The sequence below is a fragment of the Silene latifolia genome, chromosome 2, assembly GCF_048544455.1.
Source record: "Silene latifolia isolate original U9 population chromosome 2, ASM4854445v1, whole genome shotgun sequence".
Lineage (NCBI taxonomy): Eukaryota > Viridiplantae > Streptophyta > Magnoliopsida > Caryophyllales > Caryophyllaceae > Silene > Silene latifolia.
The window spans coordinates 27,904,028-27,920,136 of record NC_133527.1 but is presented as its reverse complement, the minus strand read 5'-3'; the positions used below and the strand labels follow the sequence as shown (position 1 = coordinate 27,920,136).

The window sequence follows — 16,109 nt, the reverse complement described above, 5'->3', positions numbered from 1 at the left end:
ATTATTATTATTACTATTTTATTTTTTATATATCTTATTAGATTATTATTATATTATATTAATATATTACTCCGTATTATTATTAAATAATATTATTATAATATTTATTATTATTATTATTATTATTATTATTATTATTATTCATTATAATATTTATTATTATTATTATTGGTACTATTGTTATTATAGTATTTATTATTATTATTATTGGTATTGTTGTTATAATTATTACTCCGTATTATTATACTCTTTTTATTATTGTTTCAGTTCAGTTCAGTTCAGTTCTATTCAGTTCAACTCTATTAAGTTCAGTTCAGTTTAATTTAGACAATTTCAGTCTAAAAGAACATGACCTAAATGAATAATAATTGACCCATCCCCCCTACTACTAAGAGAATAAAAATTCTCTTAGTTTTTCCTCCAAAAAGCATCTACATAAATTAGGAAATAAGTATCATAAAATTATCTTTTCAATAAATATGTTTTAATAATTATAACTCTAATCTTTTTATTAAATCTCAAAGTTTTTCCGCCTACATTGCTAACTACTACTTACAGTACTTAGTATATTTCTCTAATTAACTACTCTCCTAATTCATTTTAATGATATTCTGATTTTGTACACAGTAAATATATGTTGTATAATTGAAAATAGAAAAATACCAATAGTTTAATTGTTAATTTTTCTTACATTTCCATCTAGAAAAACCGTGCTATAGCACGGGAGTTACACTAGTGTAACTATTAAACGGATTATCTCCTACCTAAGCAAGAATTTGTGATTTATATTAGTACAAGTGATTACACAAGAATATGGGCCCCTCCTCTTCGTCACCCTTTTAAATTTCCACAATTTCACCCTATTGTCTTTAAAATCCTTTCCTAAACTTCTCCGTAAATAAAATAAAAAACCCTCTTAAGTCTTAACCATCATTTCCTTAACTGAAACAAACCAATTCCGTTTCAATGGCGTCAACAATGTCTTCAACACAAGAAGTAGAAAAGGCGCAAGCATTACTACTCAATGAACACAAAGAAAAACATTTCACAGCGGGTGAAGTAGTCCGCGATATCATCATTGGTGTTTCTGACGGTCTTACCGTCCCTTTCGCTCTCGCTGCCGGTTTATCCGGCGCCAACGCTTCTTCTTCTATTATTCTTACCGCTGGCATTGCTGAGATCGCTGCCGGTGCCATCTCCATGGGCCTTGGCGGGTATGTATGTTGTTACATTATTGTCGTTTTTTAATTTCACTAATTCTTGTATGAGACGGTAGGTGGCACCATTTTATGTTTTTGTCGACGGTGAAAAAGTCACATTAGTGCTGCTCCTCAATATTGGTCTTATATAAAATACAAATGATTAACTGTTGCACTTTTTTCATTAGTGGTAGATGATACGGAGTAATATTTATATTTAAAACAATTCCGTCTCAATTATTTATTTATAAATAAGGGTTTTTATTTTTTGTGAAAAATATTTTAATCAAAGATAAACAGTAATTGCGAGTGACGAAGGGAGTATTTGGTCGAATGCATGTACTTCCACCTATAGGCCATATATCTCACCCTAGAGTTTTGTCGTACAATCTCAGTGAATCTTATGTTAAACTGAACCATAAATTAAAGATACGTATAAAGTTATAGAGTTATGCACGTATTATAATGTTTGAAAATGACCTAAAACAGCTTCTATAAGGATATTTGGGTTAGTTATGTGATTTTATAATAAAAAGATTTGGTTGATATCGTCACAAGTAGTTTGTGTTTACCACTCATTATACTCCGTCGAATTAGAGAGCCAATGGATGATCAGTTCACAGTTGGTCTCTCTTAATACGGGTACCCGTTTCTTTTCTGTATTTTTTGGCAAAAAGTAACCACCTTTTTTTGATTAAGAGAAAAGAACAATTCATTAATAGAATTTCATACGACACTTACAAAAACTAATTATAATCGAAAACAAATTTAATGGAAACCAAAGAAAAATAATTTTCTTATAAACTAGAGATCTCAAAACAGCATCTGACAATTCGACTCGTCCTATTATTGCTATCTTCATGAAGCTTTTGAGGGGATCCTTCGTTTGATTTATGAGATAAAATTTACCTCCGACTAGTTCCAAAGATCGTTGACAAATTACTTTTACCCTTTGAAAGAACACGCTGCAAACCATCAACGAACTACTCTTGACTATATTATTGATGAAACTAACCCAACGAATAAATGGAAAAACCCCGAAATAAGGGACGGAAAAACGATTCTCACCAAAAGGGAGACTTTTATTGAATAGAAAACAGATATGCATACTATTGATTGAAATTTGAAATAATTTTGGGACTTACCATCGATCGATTGATAATCGATGGGAACCCCTTGTATAATATGGAGGCTAGGATTTTTTTAGAGAGAGTTTTTTTTCATTAATTTTATACTTGAATATACATAATTTTATAAGTAACCACCTTTGGATAAATGGTATTTACAAAAATTCTAAGGTATATTCGGTGTATAAGATTAGTGTACTCCCCGGCCAATGAGAATGGTTAATTTTTAATATTAAGATTTTACTTTATTATTTATAGAGTATTTGGTCAATTTTACGAGTAATATTTTTATTGGGTAGGATATATTAGGCCGGATATATTATGATGTGTTACACCCGATGTATCCAAGTACAGTGAGTCAAATAACTGTTAGGAAATACTCATAATAAAATATTTATGGTTAATGCTTGGTTTGTATTGCAATTATATATGTATTGGGATATATGTGAAGGTATTTAGCAGCCAAAAGTGAAGCAGATCATTACGCAAGAGAATTGAAGAGAGAACAAGAAGAGATTATAGCAGTCCCTGACACAGGTAAGTATGGCAGTATTTTCTTCTGTTTGAATTATCTGGTCAGCCTTTTCTTTTCTTGTTTGTATTCATTGTGTTCATTGTTTGGTAATGCCAGTCTTGTGGGCCTCCCTTTCTGCATCAAATAAATTCCATGACAAAGTACATTTATCCAAAATTTATGACATGTGATTTTTCACACTCAGATTTAGCATCAACTTTGGGGGTTTGTCTGATAACAATGCATAATCTCGTGTAATAGTTTTGGCTTTACCCTTTATCCAACCTGTTTAATCATATAATTAAACAATAACTGTCCGTTAGTTAGTAAAGCTATGAGATGTGATACTATGACCTGGGTTTAAACCCGTTAGCATTGTTAGGCCTTTAAATTGAGTATTTTCGTTGGCACGGTGTAAAGTTCCACAATGTTGTTATTCACATTAAAGTGCTAAGTAAATGAGGTAACATTATTATTTTGCATTAGTGCTAAAATGCATATTTGAGTTGATGATTAATGTTTTTGACATATTCATGTTCCTCCCATGATGACAATGCTTGACTTTATCCAATCAGTTAGTACTTAGTAGTACATGATCATAATTAAAGTTGCTCCAATTTCAATATATAGTTATTATGTGGAACCATTTTACGAGACAATTCATTTGTGTAAAAAGATAACTTTATTATTAGCATTGAGGGAATAGTTTTCTTATAAAAATGGACCATTTTACAGTGTGAAACCGTCTTATTCTATAATTTGTGTTAAATACATACAGAGGCTGCTGAGATAGCAGAGATATTATCAGAGTATGGCATAGAGCCACATGAGTATAATCCTGTTGTAAATGCTCTTAGGAGAAAGCCTCAAGCTTGGCTTGACTTCATGATGAAGTTAGTCTCTCTTTTCCTTTCTTCTTTTAATTTGATCGAGTATCTTCTAATCTTTGTTATATCCATTCATAAGTTAGTATGATCGAAGTCTTGATAGGATAACTCCCCTATCAACCCGACGAGTTAAACATGTGTCATGCACTTAGTAGTTAGCCTACAATAATGGACATGGTTGGGTTAGCTTATGTCAAATCAAATCTTTAAAAAAGAGGTAGTACTATATCCATGTCAAATGTGCACATATATATCAACTTTATATATCAGGAATCTTATAGGCTAAGTGACAAAATTGATAAAATAATAAAAAAAAGAGGATAGGGGGTCCAAATTCACCAAACTCTTAGCACTTAGCTTTTTTTATGGTAGCATGAAGGATTCCACTTTGTTATTGGCATTGCACTCCCATTGTCTTGTGGTGGTCACTCCATATCTTTGTACCAGTAATTTTGATCCTTTTAAGGCTTTGCAAAAGTTGTGTACTTCCTACTGTGAAGGCGACAATTTCAATTCGTGTCGAGGGTTTGGTGCTCCTAAAATTGATTCTACACTTAAAGTTGCGATAATCTGGTGGGTCGGTCTCCCTTCTTTATGAGGGGAATGTTGAGAATCCAATCCTCACACGATAGTCGATAGGTGCAAGTACTAATCATTTGAAATGCAGGATACATTTACTCTGTGTACCATCTTCACTGATAGCATCTACATTGTACAGGTTTGAGCTAGGCCTAGAGAAGCCAGACCCAAGAAGAGCCCTACAAAGTGCATTCACAATCGCAATCTCCTACATAATCGGTGGCATTGTGCCCCTCTTCCCTTACATGTTCTTACCGGAAGCACGTGAGGCGGTCTCAGCATCAGTCATTGTTACCTTAATGGCACTCTTAGTCTTTGGTTTCGCCAAGGGTTACTTTACTGGCAACAAGCCTTTTAGGAGTGCTTTCGAAACTGCCTTAATAGGAGCTATTGCTTCTGCAGCTGCTTTTGGCATGGCTAAGCTTGTCCAAGGATAATCAACCGAGATTTAATTCCAATCCTATTATTTTAACGAGATTAGTATCCGCAAAAGGTTACGTTTTACAAACTCATGTGTGACTGTGCGAGGTCGCCTCCATGAGAATATGTGTAATGTTCTATCTAGGAAAATTGCTTAATCACTGTTCTTAATTAGCTAGATGATTGAAGTTATGTACTCTAATGTGGACCGACTATATTCTATAGGGATTGTGTTCTTGCGATTTCGTGTTAAATGGCTAGCTGATTGTATCATTTGCATTTTAATAAAATCGAATGCTTGGAATGATTTTTGTTAACTTGCCTAATTTCAGTGTGAGAGAATGAATGCTTGTTGGGATATACAATTAGAGTTAGTTATAGTTAGTTAAGAATCAGTTAGATGGTTTGTTAGAATTGTTATATGATGTTATGTATCAAATCTAGGTCTGTTAGATTATCTATGTCATTTAATTATTTCTATAATTTTCATTGATTTTATATCTCAGATAAAAGGTAATCAAGAACCTCTTTTATTATTTACGAGATTTTATTTGGTATCTCCATTTTCCTCAAATTTTTATTCCAAACCCGATTACAATCCTTGATAAGAAATAAGCGAGAAAAAATTGGAGTGGATCCCGATTCGGAAAAGACCCTAGATATTTGATATTTCCCTTTAATGTGAAACACACAAATAGAAGTAATTTCAAGGCAAATTAAAAAAAAAAAAAAAAAAATCATTAGTCAACATCAAATAAGTTAAGAAGTTGAGATGTTATCTATGCATTTTGGAGACCTTAAACAATAGCCTTAGGTTTCTACAATGGAATCATCTGCTATATTCAGTCTTTCTCCTCCTTCATTTCTAAACACAATCACACCCAACAAAACTAAAGTTACTCCCTTAAGTCTTTGGAATCACAAGAGGAATTCGCATCCCTCGAACTTGCATTGCAACAAGATGTTTGTCCCTGGTATGATAATCCATCTAATTTTTAATTTACGAAATCATTTTAGTTTATCGAGCTGTATCATTAAATGAATGACTTTACCAACTAAGTTTGCTGGTACCCCGTACATTTTAGCTTATCGAGTTGTATCAGCTAATTTACGAAATCATTTTAGTTTATCGAGCTGTATCATTAAATGAATGACTTTACCAACTAAGTTTGCTGGTACCCCGTACATTTTAGCTTATCGAGTTGTATCAGCTAAGTCTGCTGACATCTATTAGTTGTCGTATATATGAGTTATTACAATTACGTTGCTGTTAATGAAGGGTTCGGAGAAGCATCTCCAGAGGCCAAGGCAGCCAGTAACCTCCATCATTTCTTCACTTACGTTGCTGTCAAAATTGTTGCTGCCCAGCTCGAGGTAATCCCTCATCTCTTTGCCACAGCTAAGTGGGATATAAGCAGAATAATAATATTCTGTATTAGTTACCCTTTTTTCGAGTCAACTGTATTCCTTAGCTCTAGCAAAACAGTTGTCAATTTTATTTTACTGAATTTAGCGAAGATGTTAATTCTTTTGGGAAGTCTTAGAAAAAAAGGAGTATATGGAAATAAATGGAATGGTGGGAGTATGATCTAAGAATCATGAATATAAAACGCGTACAAGATACAGCGGTCTTATTTAACAACGTGTTTAAAGGTCGATACTGTGAAAGATGAGAATACAAGGTTGTGATAACATTAAGATTGGCAGAGCAGAGCTATAATCCAGAAGCACACACAGAGCTGATGGAATTCTTAAGTAGAAACTCTTTAACTGATGGAGACAAATTCTGTGCCGATATGATGAGAGAATCACCCCATCATAAAAACTTAGGTATGTTTGTTTACCTTGATTTAAAACTATGGAACAAAACTTTTGACAGGTTTAAGTACTGTAATCTGCCAACTAACCATCGATTGTCCTGAATGTTTGAACATTACAATGTGAACTTTGGAACAGCTCTTCGAATTCTCGAGGTCAGTCAACTGCAATGCGTCTATAACGATTCACCTTTGTTAAAACTCGGTTCTTATGTAGTGTCATTATTGCAGGTTCGATCTGCGTACTGCAAGAATGACTTTGAGTGGGATAACTTGAGACGTGTGGCCTTAAAGGTGAGACGGCCTTTACCTAAAGATGCGATCACACTGACCTGAACAAAGTGGGGGCGCGCTATGTAGTCTAGCGCCTTAAATTTGATGCCATTGTTTATAACCCGAATCTCATGCTCTTGGATCATTAGTAGATCGTAGATGGACATTTTCTATTTTATATTTCATTCATCTCTTTATAATCCATATGACGAAATTGTAATGTGACTTGATGAAACAGATGGTGGACGATTCAAACACGAAAATCATGAGGGACTATGTCGTGGAAACTAGCCATGAGACGTGACAGTAACAAATTGCGGAATGAGGGGGGTTGAATACTTTGGATATACTTGGATTTCTAGATTGTGGGTTCTATCAAGTACTTAATTGATTTACGGAGCGTACTTAATTGGTTGGGGTCGATGTAAATGTGTAGTTGTGTACTGTCTCACCGGAAAAGTTGAAACCTTGTACCACTTGCGATGTGATTTTATGATCCGTTGTCAAAGTCCAATTTTTGTATTGGCGTCCTATTATTATCCTAGAAGGAAAATGAGCATGATGCTTTTCAATATTTATCACCTTCATAACACTCAATCATAAAAAGATTGATCTCTTTGGATTAGTTTTACTAATTTTTAAGTGTCAAAATTGAAAAGGGTAAGGATATAATTAGTTAATTATTATTAAACCCCCTATCCCTTTAATTACATGAGAAGTGATATTAGAAGAACAACCGGGTAAATAGCAAATACACCCAAATGTTTACACATATGTGCAATTTAGCCCCAAACGTTTTAATATGTGCAAATTAGCCCTATAAGTTTAATTAAACGTGCTATTAAGTCCAATTTACCAACCTATGCGAGTGGATTACGAGCTATAGTTTTTAAGTTCGGAGAATTCTAAGCCGATTCCAAACTCAAGCTCAAATTTCCTAGCCGATTCCAAGCCGATCCGAGCTCGAGCTCAAATCGTCTTGCATTGGTTACAAACCTAAATTCATACTCGAAAAGTTGACTGTGAAATGGTTACAAAATCCGGTTTTATTATTTCAGACCAAAATGGCCCGTTTAAAGCAAGACCAACTGTATACTTTTTATGATTTAGTTGATCGTATAAAGTTATAAACTATAAACTGGCTAACATTACGCTATCTCACATATAAAACTCTAACATTGAACTACAAATTCATCATTTAGAAAATTCACATTTTATAAAAATACAAAAATATTTAGACAATATCCTCCTACATATTACCAAACCAAAAATAAAGAAAACATCCATGATAAAATCTAGGACTAAATTTCACAACTCCTTAATCAATAAATTAGGACAATAAAAATAAAAAGTCATAAAGAAGTCACAAAAATAAACTTAAAAAACAAGTCAAATATAGTCACCTTTTTTTCTTACTAAAGACGCAACTTACTCTCCTCCCTCCAATTCCTTTCCCTTGAATCTCACCTCCATTAGCATAATCAAAATTTCCATCACCATTTTCAACAATTTCATAAAACACAAATAATCAATCTTAATCCTCTTTTCATAACAAAAGTAATTAATTCCATTGATTAATTGATGAAGAAGAGATGAGCTCCATTAATGGAGGTGGAAAAACATACTCAGATTCAGACCGGGCCGATACACCCACCCGTAAACGCGGGCCGAAGAGGAGAGTTTCTCGTTTCAAAGGGTTGGGTTTTTTGATTGGATTTCTGGGTTTGTTCTTTTTTGTTAATTGGTGGATGCATTCTCGACTTAATCATCCTGATTTAGGAGCTAATCTTACGGATTCTTTTACTAATTCCACTCCTTCTCTTGTTTTTAAGGTATGCTCATTTTTTTGTTTTAATTTGAAATTTGTTGTTTTTTTGGATATAGATGAATTTGATTCCTGGGAGGGCGGAAATGAAGCTAGATGGGTAGTTTTAATGTTGTCGGGATTCGAACCTCGAATATTGGGTAATGTACCTTTACCAGCTAAGCTAGATGAATTTGATTCCTGGGTAGTTTTAATGTTGTCGGAATTCGAACCTTTACGAGCTAAGCTAGATGACATCGAATATATAAATGAGATTTGGAATTGACTGCAGTTGGTGTTGACTTTGTATAATGGTAGAATTGGACCCATCTACAACAATAAGTGGATAGTAATTTCAACATTCTAGAAAAAAGAAGAAAACTTTAGACCTGGACGAGATTTGAACCCACGTCGTTTGTAGACCAATATGAAAATCATTACTAGCTTAGTTTGAGGGAAATTGTGGTTTTATGTGTAGTTGGATCAATTGGATGTGTAGAAATTGATTTAGTTGAATTATAGTGACAGATGTGCAGCTGGAGTGGGTGTATTTTGTGAAGTTACTTGGGTTTGGGGATATTACCGTTTGGTGAAAGTTACAAATGGCCGAGATTTTACTAGTTACTCCCTCCGTCCCGGTCAATTGTTGTCCTTTGGTTTTGACACAAAGACAAGGAAAGAGGAGGAAGCCAATTATAATATGACAGGTGGACCAAATTGAGTGTGAATGATCAAATTGATCACCAAATGCATTCCTAAAATAGAAAGGACAACAATTGACGGAGACACCCAAAAATGGAATAGGACAACAAATGACCGGGACGGAGGGAGTACTAGTTAAGTTAATTGACAATTGTAGTTTCTAGTGTAGGTGAATGTGGTTGAGTCGAGTATTTTCATGCTGAAGTTAGGATAAGGGGAGACAGAGAAACATGTAAAGCTGTTTGCTATAGAGTAACGTTAATGGAGCTAAAGTTTTATTGGACAAGAAGTAAACAAAAAAGTATGAGAAGAAAGGAAACAAAATTCATTTTATTAATGGAATGGGCACTATCCAAAGCGCCTCCTAAAAAGCGTGTTATGAACGGTGGTGAGAAAGATGTTGCACTATAGTGAATATTGTTTATATGCTAAATAATGCCTCATCGTAAAAAGCTAGATTAAAAGGCACACCTAAGGCACGCTTTGGATGAGGCACTATCCAAAACGCCTTGGTGCGTTTTAGGTGCTCCTTTTAGACAAGGTTCAATAGTACGCACTGTTCGTATTTGTTCTTCTAAATCTTTATGCCATTTCTTTTCCTCGTTCTTTCTAAATTTTACTCCTTTAGATGTTAGTCAACTTGAAAACTCCTAAAAAGGGTATTGTTGCCTAAATTTTTATTTGGAAAATACAAATATTGTTCCAAAACTACAACGCCTCGGCCCTAAAAAGCTTGCGCCTTACGCCTTATGCCTTGCGCCTTGTCGTTTCAGACCCTTAGCGCCTCGGTGCGCCTTGCGCCTCTTCAAACAAAGAGACCGACACATCTGATATAAAAAACAATATGCGCTAAACTGCAACATCTTTCTCACCACCCTTGATAACAGTATAACACACTTTTTATGATTTAATTCTATCAAGTAAGGCTATATGGTTGTTGAAGTAGTCATGATACTTGAAATGCTTAGTTATTTTTCAAGGAATAATTACATACTCTTTACTCTAGACATCGTGAAAGAGATCATCACTTGTATCCCTCTTCTCTAAAGTTGTTGCACTTAGGCCACAAAAGTTATCCAAGGTTTCATTGTTTGTTGGAGTTGGTAGTGGAGTTTTGTGGGCATGATGATTTAGATTCTTGGTTTTTTGCTAACGCTTTTTTTTTTGTTGCAATGCTTTGGAACACTTCAAAACCAAATATTGGCGAATCTCTTAATCGAGTTGAAAAAAAAATTTCTGTAACAAATAAAAAAGATAAACCGATAGTCCTTCTATGGGAGAGAAGTTTGTTGAGACTTGAGAGGTTATACATATAGTTTTTGCTAGTTCTTATAACTTTCGAGTTTTGTTTTATTATCACGTACAGCAGATTATGCCTGATGGCCTGTCATAATTTTTATGATCAATACAACATGGTCCTTCGGTTGAGGCTCTATATTTGATGATGTGTGATATGATTGGATGTAGGAAGATCTAAGAAATATTACTAAAGTGAACAAGCCTACAAAGACAGCTTTTGGGAGACTGTTGAAATTAGCTGCTCATGCCTTGGCAGAGGTATGCCTTTGTACTAACCTCTTAGCCCCGAGTCTTTGGCTGTCAATTTTGATCATGCCTCCATTTATGCACAAAAGCTAAGATGAGACGGTCGTGCATGTGAGGCCAAGGACAACTCATAATCAAGCGAGGAATACAAGTACTCGGTTGGTCTCGCATGTGAGACTGTCTCATAAAAGAATCACAACCATTTTTGTTGCTCCTGGTCTTCTGTTTAAAATATATAGTTCATTCGATGACGTTTAGGGACAAAATAAGCCGGAGCCGAAAGGGTTGTGGGAAGAGCCTCATGCTCTTGCCTCAAACTGGAAACCCTGTGCTGAAGAGCGTGACTGGGAGCCTAGCGGTAATTGCTGCCTCTGAAATCTCTTGTCCACAAAGTATTTATTGTCTTTAACCTGATGTCCTGATTTACTTTGTGTTCTATTTCCATTAATCAGAGGGAAACAATGGTTATATTATGTTTACTGCTAACGGTGGGCTAAATCAGCAGAGAGTTGCGGTGAGCATCTTTTCCTTTAGTTGTGCTAGGATGTAGTAGAATCTGAAAATCAGTACTTCTTTCTATCCCTCCATTCCGTTTATGTTGTCGTCATTTAACTTTAGTGGTCAAACAATTTTGAATTTTGACTATTTTTTTTCTTAAAATATCAGTGATTCCAGCTTTTTCAAAATGATAATATGAATATACTAGGTTGTTTTGATAAATCAAGCATGACAAGTCTTACATTGTATCTCTATGTATATTTGGAGAAACTAATGGTCAAAGTATTGACCATGAAAGTCAAATGACGACAATAAATTTGGGATGGAGATATTGATTTGATCGAAAATTTGCTTTTTTCGTCCCCTAAAATTTGGACTATTTTTCACTTTGGTGATCCGGGACTTGGGAATTTTCTTACTTTGCTGACCGAAAGTATAATAGTCACAATTTATTTAGATTAATGAAGTTTTTGATGTAATAGAGTATGAAAATAAACATTATGGTAAATAATAAAATGAACTCGCATAATTTTGCATAAAAACTTTTGTATGGTTAAATATATTTCTGTTTTGGATGAAATTGTAGTAATGTTACACTTTACATCACCAATGTGGAAAATATCTCAATCATCATGTCAACAAAGTGAAATTAGTGAACCCTCCTCCAGGCACGAAAGTGAAATTACTCCAAATCTTAAGGTGGAAGTGGAAATATACCTAAATTGAAAAAGCTTCCAAGGACAGTGTTATGCTAGTACTCTGATTGGGTCTTACTATTATGCTGCTTTTGCCTCTTATTTTACAACAGGTGTGCAATGCTGTTGCTGTTGCACGGTTACTTAACGCAACCCTTGTTCTTCCAAAGTTTATGTACAGCAGTGTTTGGAGAGATGTCAGGTATAAATTTCTTGCAAACTCGTTAAACTTGATGAAACTTATGTAAGACAGTGACTGTCATTATCACAGCATGTTGTTTTGTAAACTCGTTAATCTTGATCGATCAAAACCTTGTGTTGTGTTAGACGGTCTAACCATTGTTTATGATCAGACCATGTATTCAATGCTTACATGTGTAAAAGTTTAGGATACATCTGAATCTTGTTGGGCATAACTCTCAAGTCTTGGTCATTACTCATATCTCAGTTCCTGTTTTTGCATCTTTACATTTGCTGTCAATGAAGTGATTCATAGCTCCCATATCTGGGCAGATGTTACTACTCGGGGGAGTATATATATGCTTAGTTATAGATATTAATTTCACGGACCTTCCATCGAATCTTGTTGGTCACAAGTCAGAAGTCTGTTGTCTTTATAATCTTAAAATTTGAGAAATCACAATTTCTTCCAAGTTTTATTCTTCTTTATGCAATGCATGTTTTCGTTATTCAATCTTGTTTCCCCATTGCTTGGTCAGTGATACTGAGGGTCGACTTCCTAGTTCAAAATACTGCTTTATTTGTCTTCTCTTCCCTACTATTCAAGTTTATACCATTGTTTCAAATAAAAAAGTTATATGTTAGCTATTTTTTAAGTGAATGCTCTTTGTAATTGTTAACACTATATTGACAAATGCCCGTTGTTTTGAGATTTAAAGTGCTTCGAGTGGAAAAGTGACTGTCATATTCCATAATTCTTAGTCAATTCGGCGATATCTATCAGGAGGAGCATTTTATCAACTACTTGAAACCTGATATACACATAGTCAAGGAACTTCCTGAAGAACTAAGGTCTCTCGATCTTGATGCCATTGACAGCGTGGTTAGTTAGCCATCAATTAAGTAAAAACAATCCTGTAGGAATTTAAATATCAGTCATTATTGTTTGCCTCTTCTCTAACTAACACTTTCTGCCAGATTACTGATGAAGACATCATGAAGGAAGCAAGGCCAAGTTTTTACCGCAAAAATATCCTTCCTATCTTACTGAGAAACAAGGTCCTCCATTTTGTTGGATTTGGAAATCGGTTGGCCTTTGATCCTGTTCCATTTGAGCTGCAGGTAAAAGTCACATACTCCTAGGATGATGGACATTGCACGCCCTCCATTTCATCGAGTTAGCCACATTTGACTTCTTTAAGCCTCACAAAAGTCATATAAGGCTTACTCATTGAAATAGAGAGGAAAGTAGTCTGTAGTCTGTACAGATCCTAGGGCAACTTTTCATGATCGTCTTTTTCCATATGCTTGTTTGTGTTGCCTTTATGTTTCCTGATTTGAAGACTTCATTCAGAGACTCCGATGCAGATGTAACTTTTACGCACTGCAATTTGTTCCGAAGATTCAAAAGGCTGGTTCAGTAATTCTTCAAAGAATTAGGCAAAATTCATCATATGGTGGACTATTGGATTCTTATTTAGTGGGCCCATATGCGCAAAAGATGAAGGGAAAAAATGCTTCTAAAGTCCCAAAATACCTTTCTTTGCACCTGAGATTTGAAATTGATATGGTGGCTCACTCACTTTGTGAGTTTGGTGGGGGTGAAGAAGAGAAGAAAGAGTTGGAAGCATATCGCCAGATCCATTTCCCCGCATTGACGGTGCTCACTAAATCTGAAAAGTAAGTATCGATGATTTATCTGCTAATTCATGGCAAGTTTCAATTGGACACTAAGGAATATTGTGACATATTGGGTTATATTCATATATACATTTGCGATTTCCAATAAGTCTTGCTTCAGAAATAAGACGGAGCAAATGTCACCATTTTTTTAATAGAATGTAACTATTTAATGACAAAATGTTATAACTAAAGTTGTCACTTTTTACCATGAAAATGATGGTAACACTTTATCAGAAAATAGTAACATTTTATCGTAAAATGGCTACATTTGGTCCGTCTTATTTCAGACGGGAAATAGCCCGTCTGAAATAAGAATTTGCGATTTCTTAGAAGGCTGGGAATTCACCACAACTTGTATGAGAGATGCGAAGCAAGCCTACCAACCTATAATTAAATGAGGAACATATAAGGATTTGGGCTGGTTTGCATGTAAGATCGTCTCATACAAGATCCACTGTGAATGATATTGAATCTTGGTAGATGAGACTGACTCCTCGAGGTTGGTTTGAGGGAGGGAGGGGTGATTTCAGGGTCACCCTAATTAGACAATGGAAGTTTTCTCTGAACATTCAACATTGTAATATTTTGAGGGGTTAGGAGTTAGGACCTTAGAAACCCCAAAAAGCTACATGTGGGTTTACACTAGTGACACAAGAAAGATAGAGGTACAAAAGGTAATTGGATTGCACTGATGGTCAGAGTGAACATTTGCTTATTGTTCACTCGAGTAATTGCTATAGTTTCACCAGATGGGCCTTTTGGAAGTAGAGGCCCGACGTGAGCCTGGCTGCCTGGCATAACCTTTCTTTTATAGCCCGCAGAGGTTCGGGTAAACCGGTTTATGACTGGCTAGCGTGTCGGACTGCCGGGCCTATGTTGATTCTCAAAATGCGTTGTCCATGCTGACAAGCTGGGTCTAATGGGTTGTTTTATTATCGTTGTACTTTATTGCTTAGTTCTCGTTATTTCGTGCAGGTTACCATCTCCTGCTGACCTTAGGTCAGAAGGTCTATGTCCATTAACTCCTGAAGAAGCAGTACTGATGTTGGCAGCTTTGGGGTTCAATCGTAAAACACACATATTTCTGGCAGGTGCTCAAATATATGGAGGACCATCCAGGTTGACTTCCTTGATGAGCTTGTATCCTCATTTGGTTACCAAAGAGAACTTGCTCTCACCATCCGAACTTGAACCATTCAAGAATTTCTCATCTCAGGTAATACTTCTACTATCTTATTCTGTTGATTAATCCTTGAGATCATCCTTATTGATTGAATTTGACCGTCATAAAATTGAATAATGTATCTGATACATTATATCAGGCCTTGTATCTTATGATTAAATCTTTGAATACCCAGTCATAACTAGTGGTTTGAGTACTGCAAATATTTAAATCAGAGATTTCTTTGCCAACCTCATCATAGAACAAGGTGTTTGAACTAGTTGTGCTGTTTCCTGCGTTCACCATGAGCTGGTGACTGCAGATTTCGGAACATGCACCGCTGCTTTTGTTCTAGTATCATAGAGCTGTGTAATTGTTCGCTTTGTCAGTCAGTTTCGGCTAGGGTCATTACGGGATGGGTAGTCGTTTTGCAAACGGGCCAGTTTGGATACAGATCATATTCATGTCGGGGGTTTGGGTCAAGTCATTTTGCCGTGGCTAGTAAAAGAGTATGACGAATTTCTTTCTCCCTCTTTTAATCTCATAGCTGGCAGCTCTGGACTTCATTGGTTGTACGGCATCCACAGCCTTCGCCATGACAGACTCCGGGAGCCAGCTATCAGCTCTAGTATCCGGATATCGGATGTATTTCGGGGGTGGACAAATGCCTACAATTCGGCCAAACAAACGCAGACTGGCAGACATATTCCTGAAGAACTCAACTATAGAATGGAAGGTATTCGAGCAAAGAGTGAGAAAGGCTGTCAGGCAAACTAAACGAGTGCATCGTCGTCCAACAGCGAGAAGTATATACCGGCATCCAAGGTGTAAAGAGTGCATGTGTTTATTGGAATAGACTGTTGAATACTTGTTTATTCTTGTAGGTTACAGTTTTGTAAGTGTGAATTCATTTTATACCCCTCGAAAGGGCATATACTTCAGGCTGATAACTGTACCAATGAGTTGAACTTGTGTATAACTTGCACTAATGCAAATTCATTTTAAGCCGGATAGCTCAGATAGC

At 35.5% G+C, this 16,109-nt stretch overlaps 3 protein-coding genes across 3 annotated transcripts; all 3 read left to right on the top strand.

Annotated features, from left to right (window-relative positions):
• Positions 1-778: 778 nt before the first annotated feature.
• On the top strand, positions 779-5,027 carry LOC141642533 (vacuolar iron transporter 1-like). Its single transcript, XM_074451368.1, has 4 exons — positions 779-1,214; positions 2,778-2,863; positions 3,619-3,733; positions 4,446-5,027. The coding sequence occupies exons 1-4, from the start codon at positions 967-969 to the stop codon at positions 4,741-4,743; spliced, it is 747 nt and encodes a 248-aa protein (XP_074307469.1). The 5' UTR covers positions 779-966; the 3' UTR covers positions 4,744-5,027.
• Positions 5,028-5,421: 394 nt separating this feature from the next.
• On the top strand, positions 5,422-7,388 carry LOC141642531 (chaperonin-like RBCX protein 1, chloroplastic). Its single transcript, XM_074451366.1, has 6 exons — positions 5,422-5,700; positions 6,006-6,100; positions 6,439-6,556; positions 6,683-6,699; positions 6,775-6,837; positions 7,055-7,388. The coding sequence occupies exons 1-6, from the start codon at positions 5,550-5,552 to the stop codon at positions 7,118-7,120; spliced, it is 510 nt and encodes a 169-aa protein (XP_074307467.1). The 5' UTR covers positions 5,422-5,549; the 3' UTR covers positions 7,121-7,388.
• Positions 7,389-8,253: 865 nt separating this feature from the next.
• LOC141642530 (O-fucosyltransferase 15) lies at positions 8,254-16,098 on the top strand. The gene is made up of 10 exons (XM_074451365.1): positions 8,254-8,648; positions 10,790-10,879; positions 11,126-11,225; positions 11,320-11,381; positions 12,174-12,262; positions 13,003-13,123; positions 13,219-13,362; positions 13,595-13,920; positions 14,899-15,139; positions 15,633-16,098. The coding sequence occupies exons 1-10, from the start codon at positions 8,409-8,411 to the stop codon at positions 15,939-15,941; spliced, it is 1,722 nt and encodes a 573-aa protein (XP_074307466.1). The 5' UTR covers positions 8,254-8,408; the 3' UTR covers positions 15,942-16,098.
• The last annotated feature ends 11 nt before the right edge of the window (positions 16,099-16,109 follow it).

Coding starts and splice junctions, on each gene's coding strand:
- LOC141642530 (XM_074451365.1), top strand. CDS start 8,409: ATGAGCTCCATTAATGGAGGTGGAAAAACATACTCAGATTCAGACCGG. Junction 8,649..10,789: donor CTCCTTCTCTTGTTTTTAAG/GTATGCTCATTT, acceptor GATTGGATGTAG/GAAGATCTAAGAAATATTAC. Junction 13,363..13,594: donor CTGTTCCATTTGAGCTGCAG/GTAAAAGTCACA, acceptor GACTTCATTCAG/AGACTCCGATGCAGATGTAA.
- LOC141642533 (XM_074451368.1), top strand. CDS start 967: ATGGCGTCAACAATGTCTTCAACACAAGAAGTAGAAAAGGCGCAAGCA. Junction 1,215..2,777: donor ATCTCCATGGGCCTTGGCGG/GTATGTATGTTG, acceptor ATATATGTGAAG/GTATTTAGCAGCCAAAAGTG. Junction 3,734..4,445: donor TGGCTTGACTTCATGATGAA/GTTAGTCTCTCT, acceptor TACATTGTACAG/GTTTGAGCTAGGCCTAGAGA.
- LOC141642531 (XM_074451366.1), top strand. CDS start 5,550: ATGGAATCATCTGCTATATTCAGTCTTTCTCCTCCTTCATTTCTAAAC. Junction 5,701..6,005: donor CAACAAGATGTTTGTCCCTG/GTATGATAATCC, acceptor CTGTTAATGAAG/GGTTCGGAGAAGCATCTCCA. Junction 6,101..6,438: donor TTGTTGCTGCCCAGCTCGAG/GTAATCCCTCAT, acceptor TTGGCAGAGCAG/AGCTATAATCCAGAAGCACA.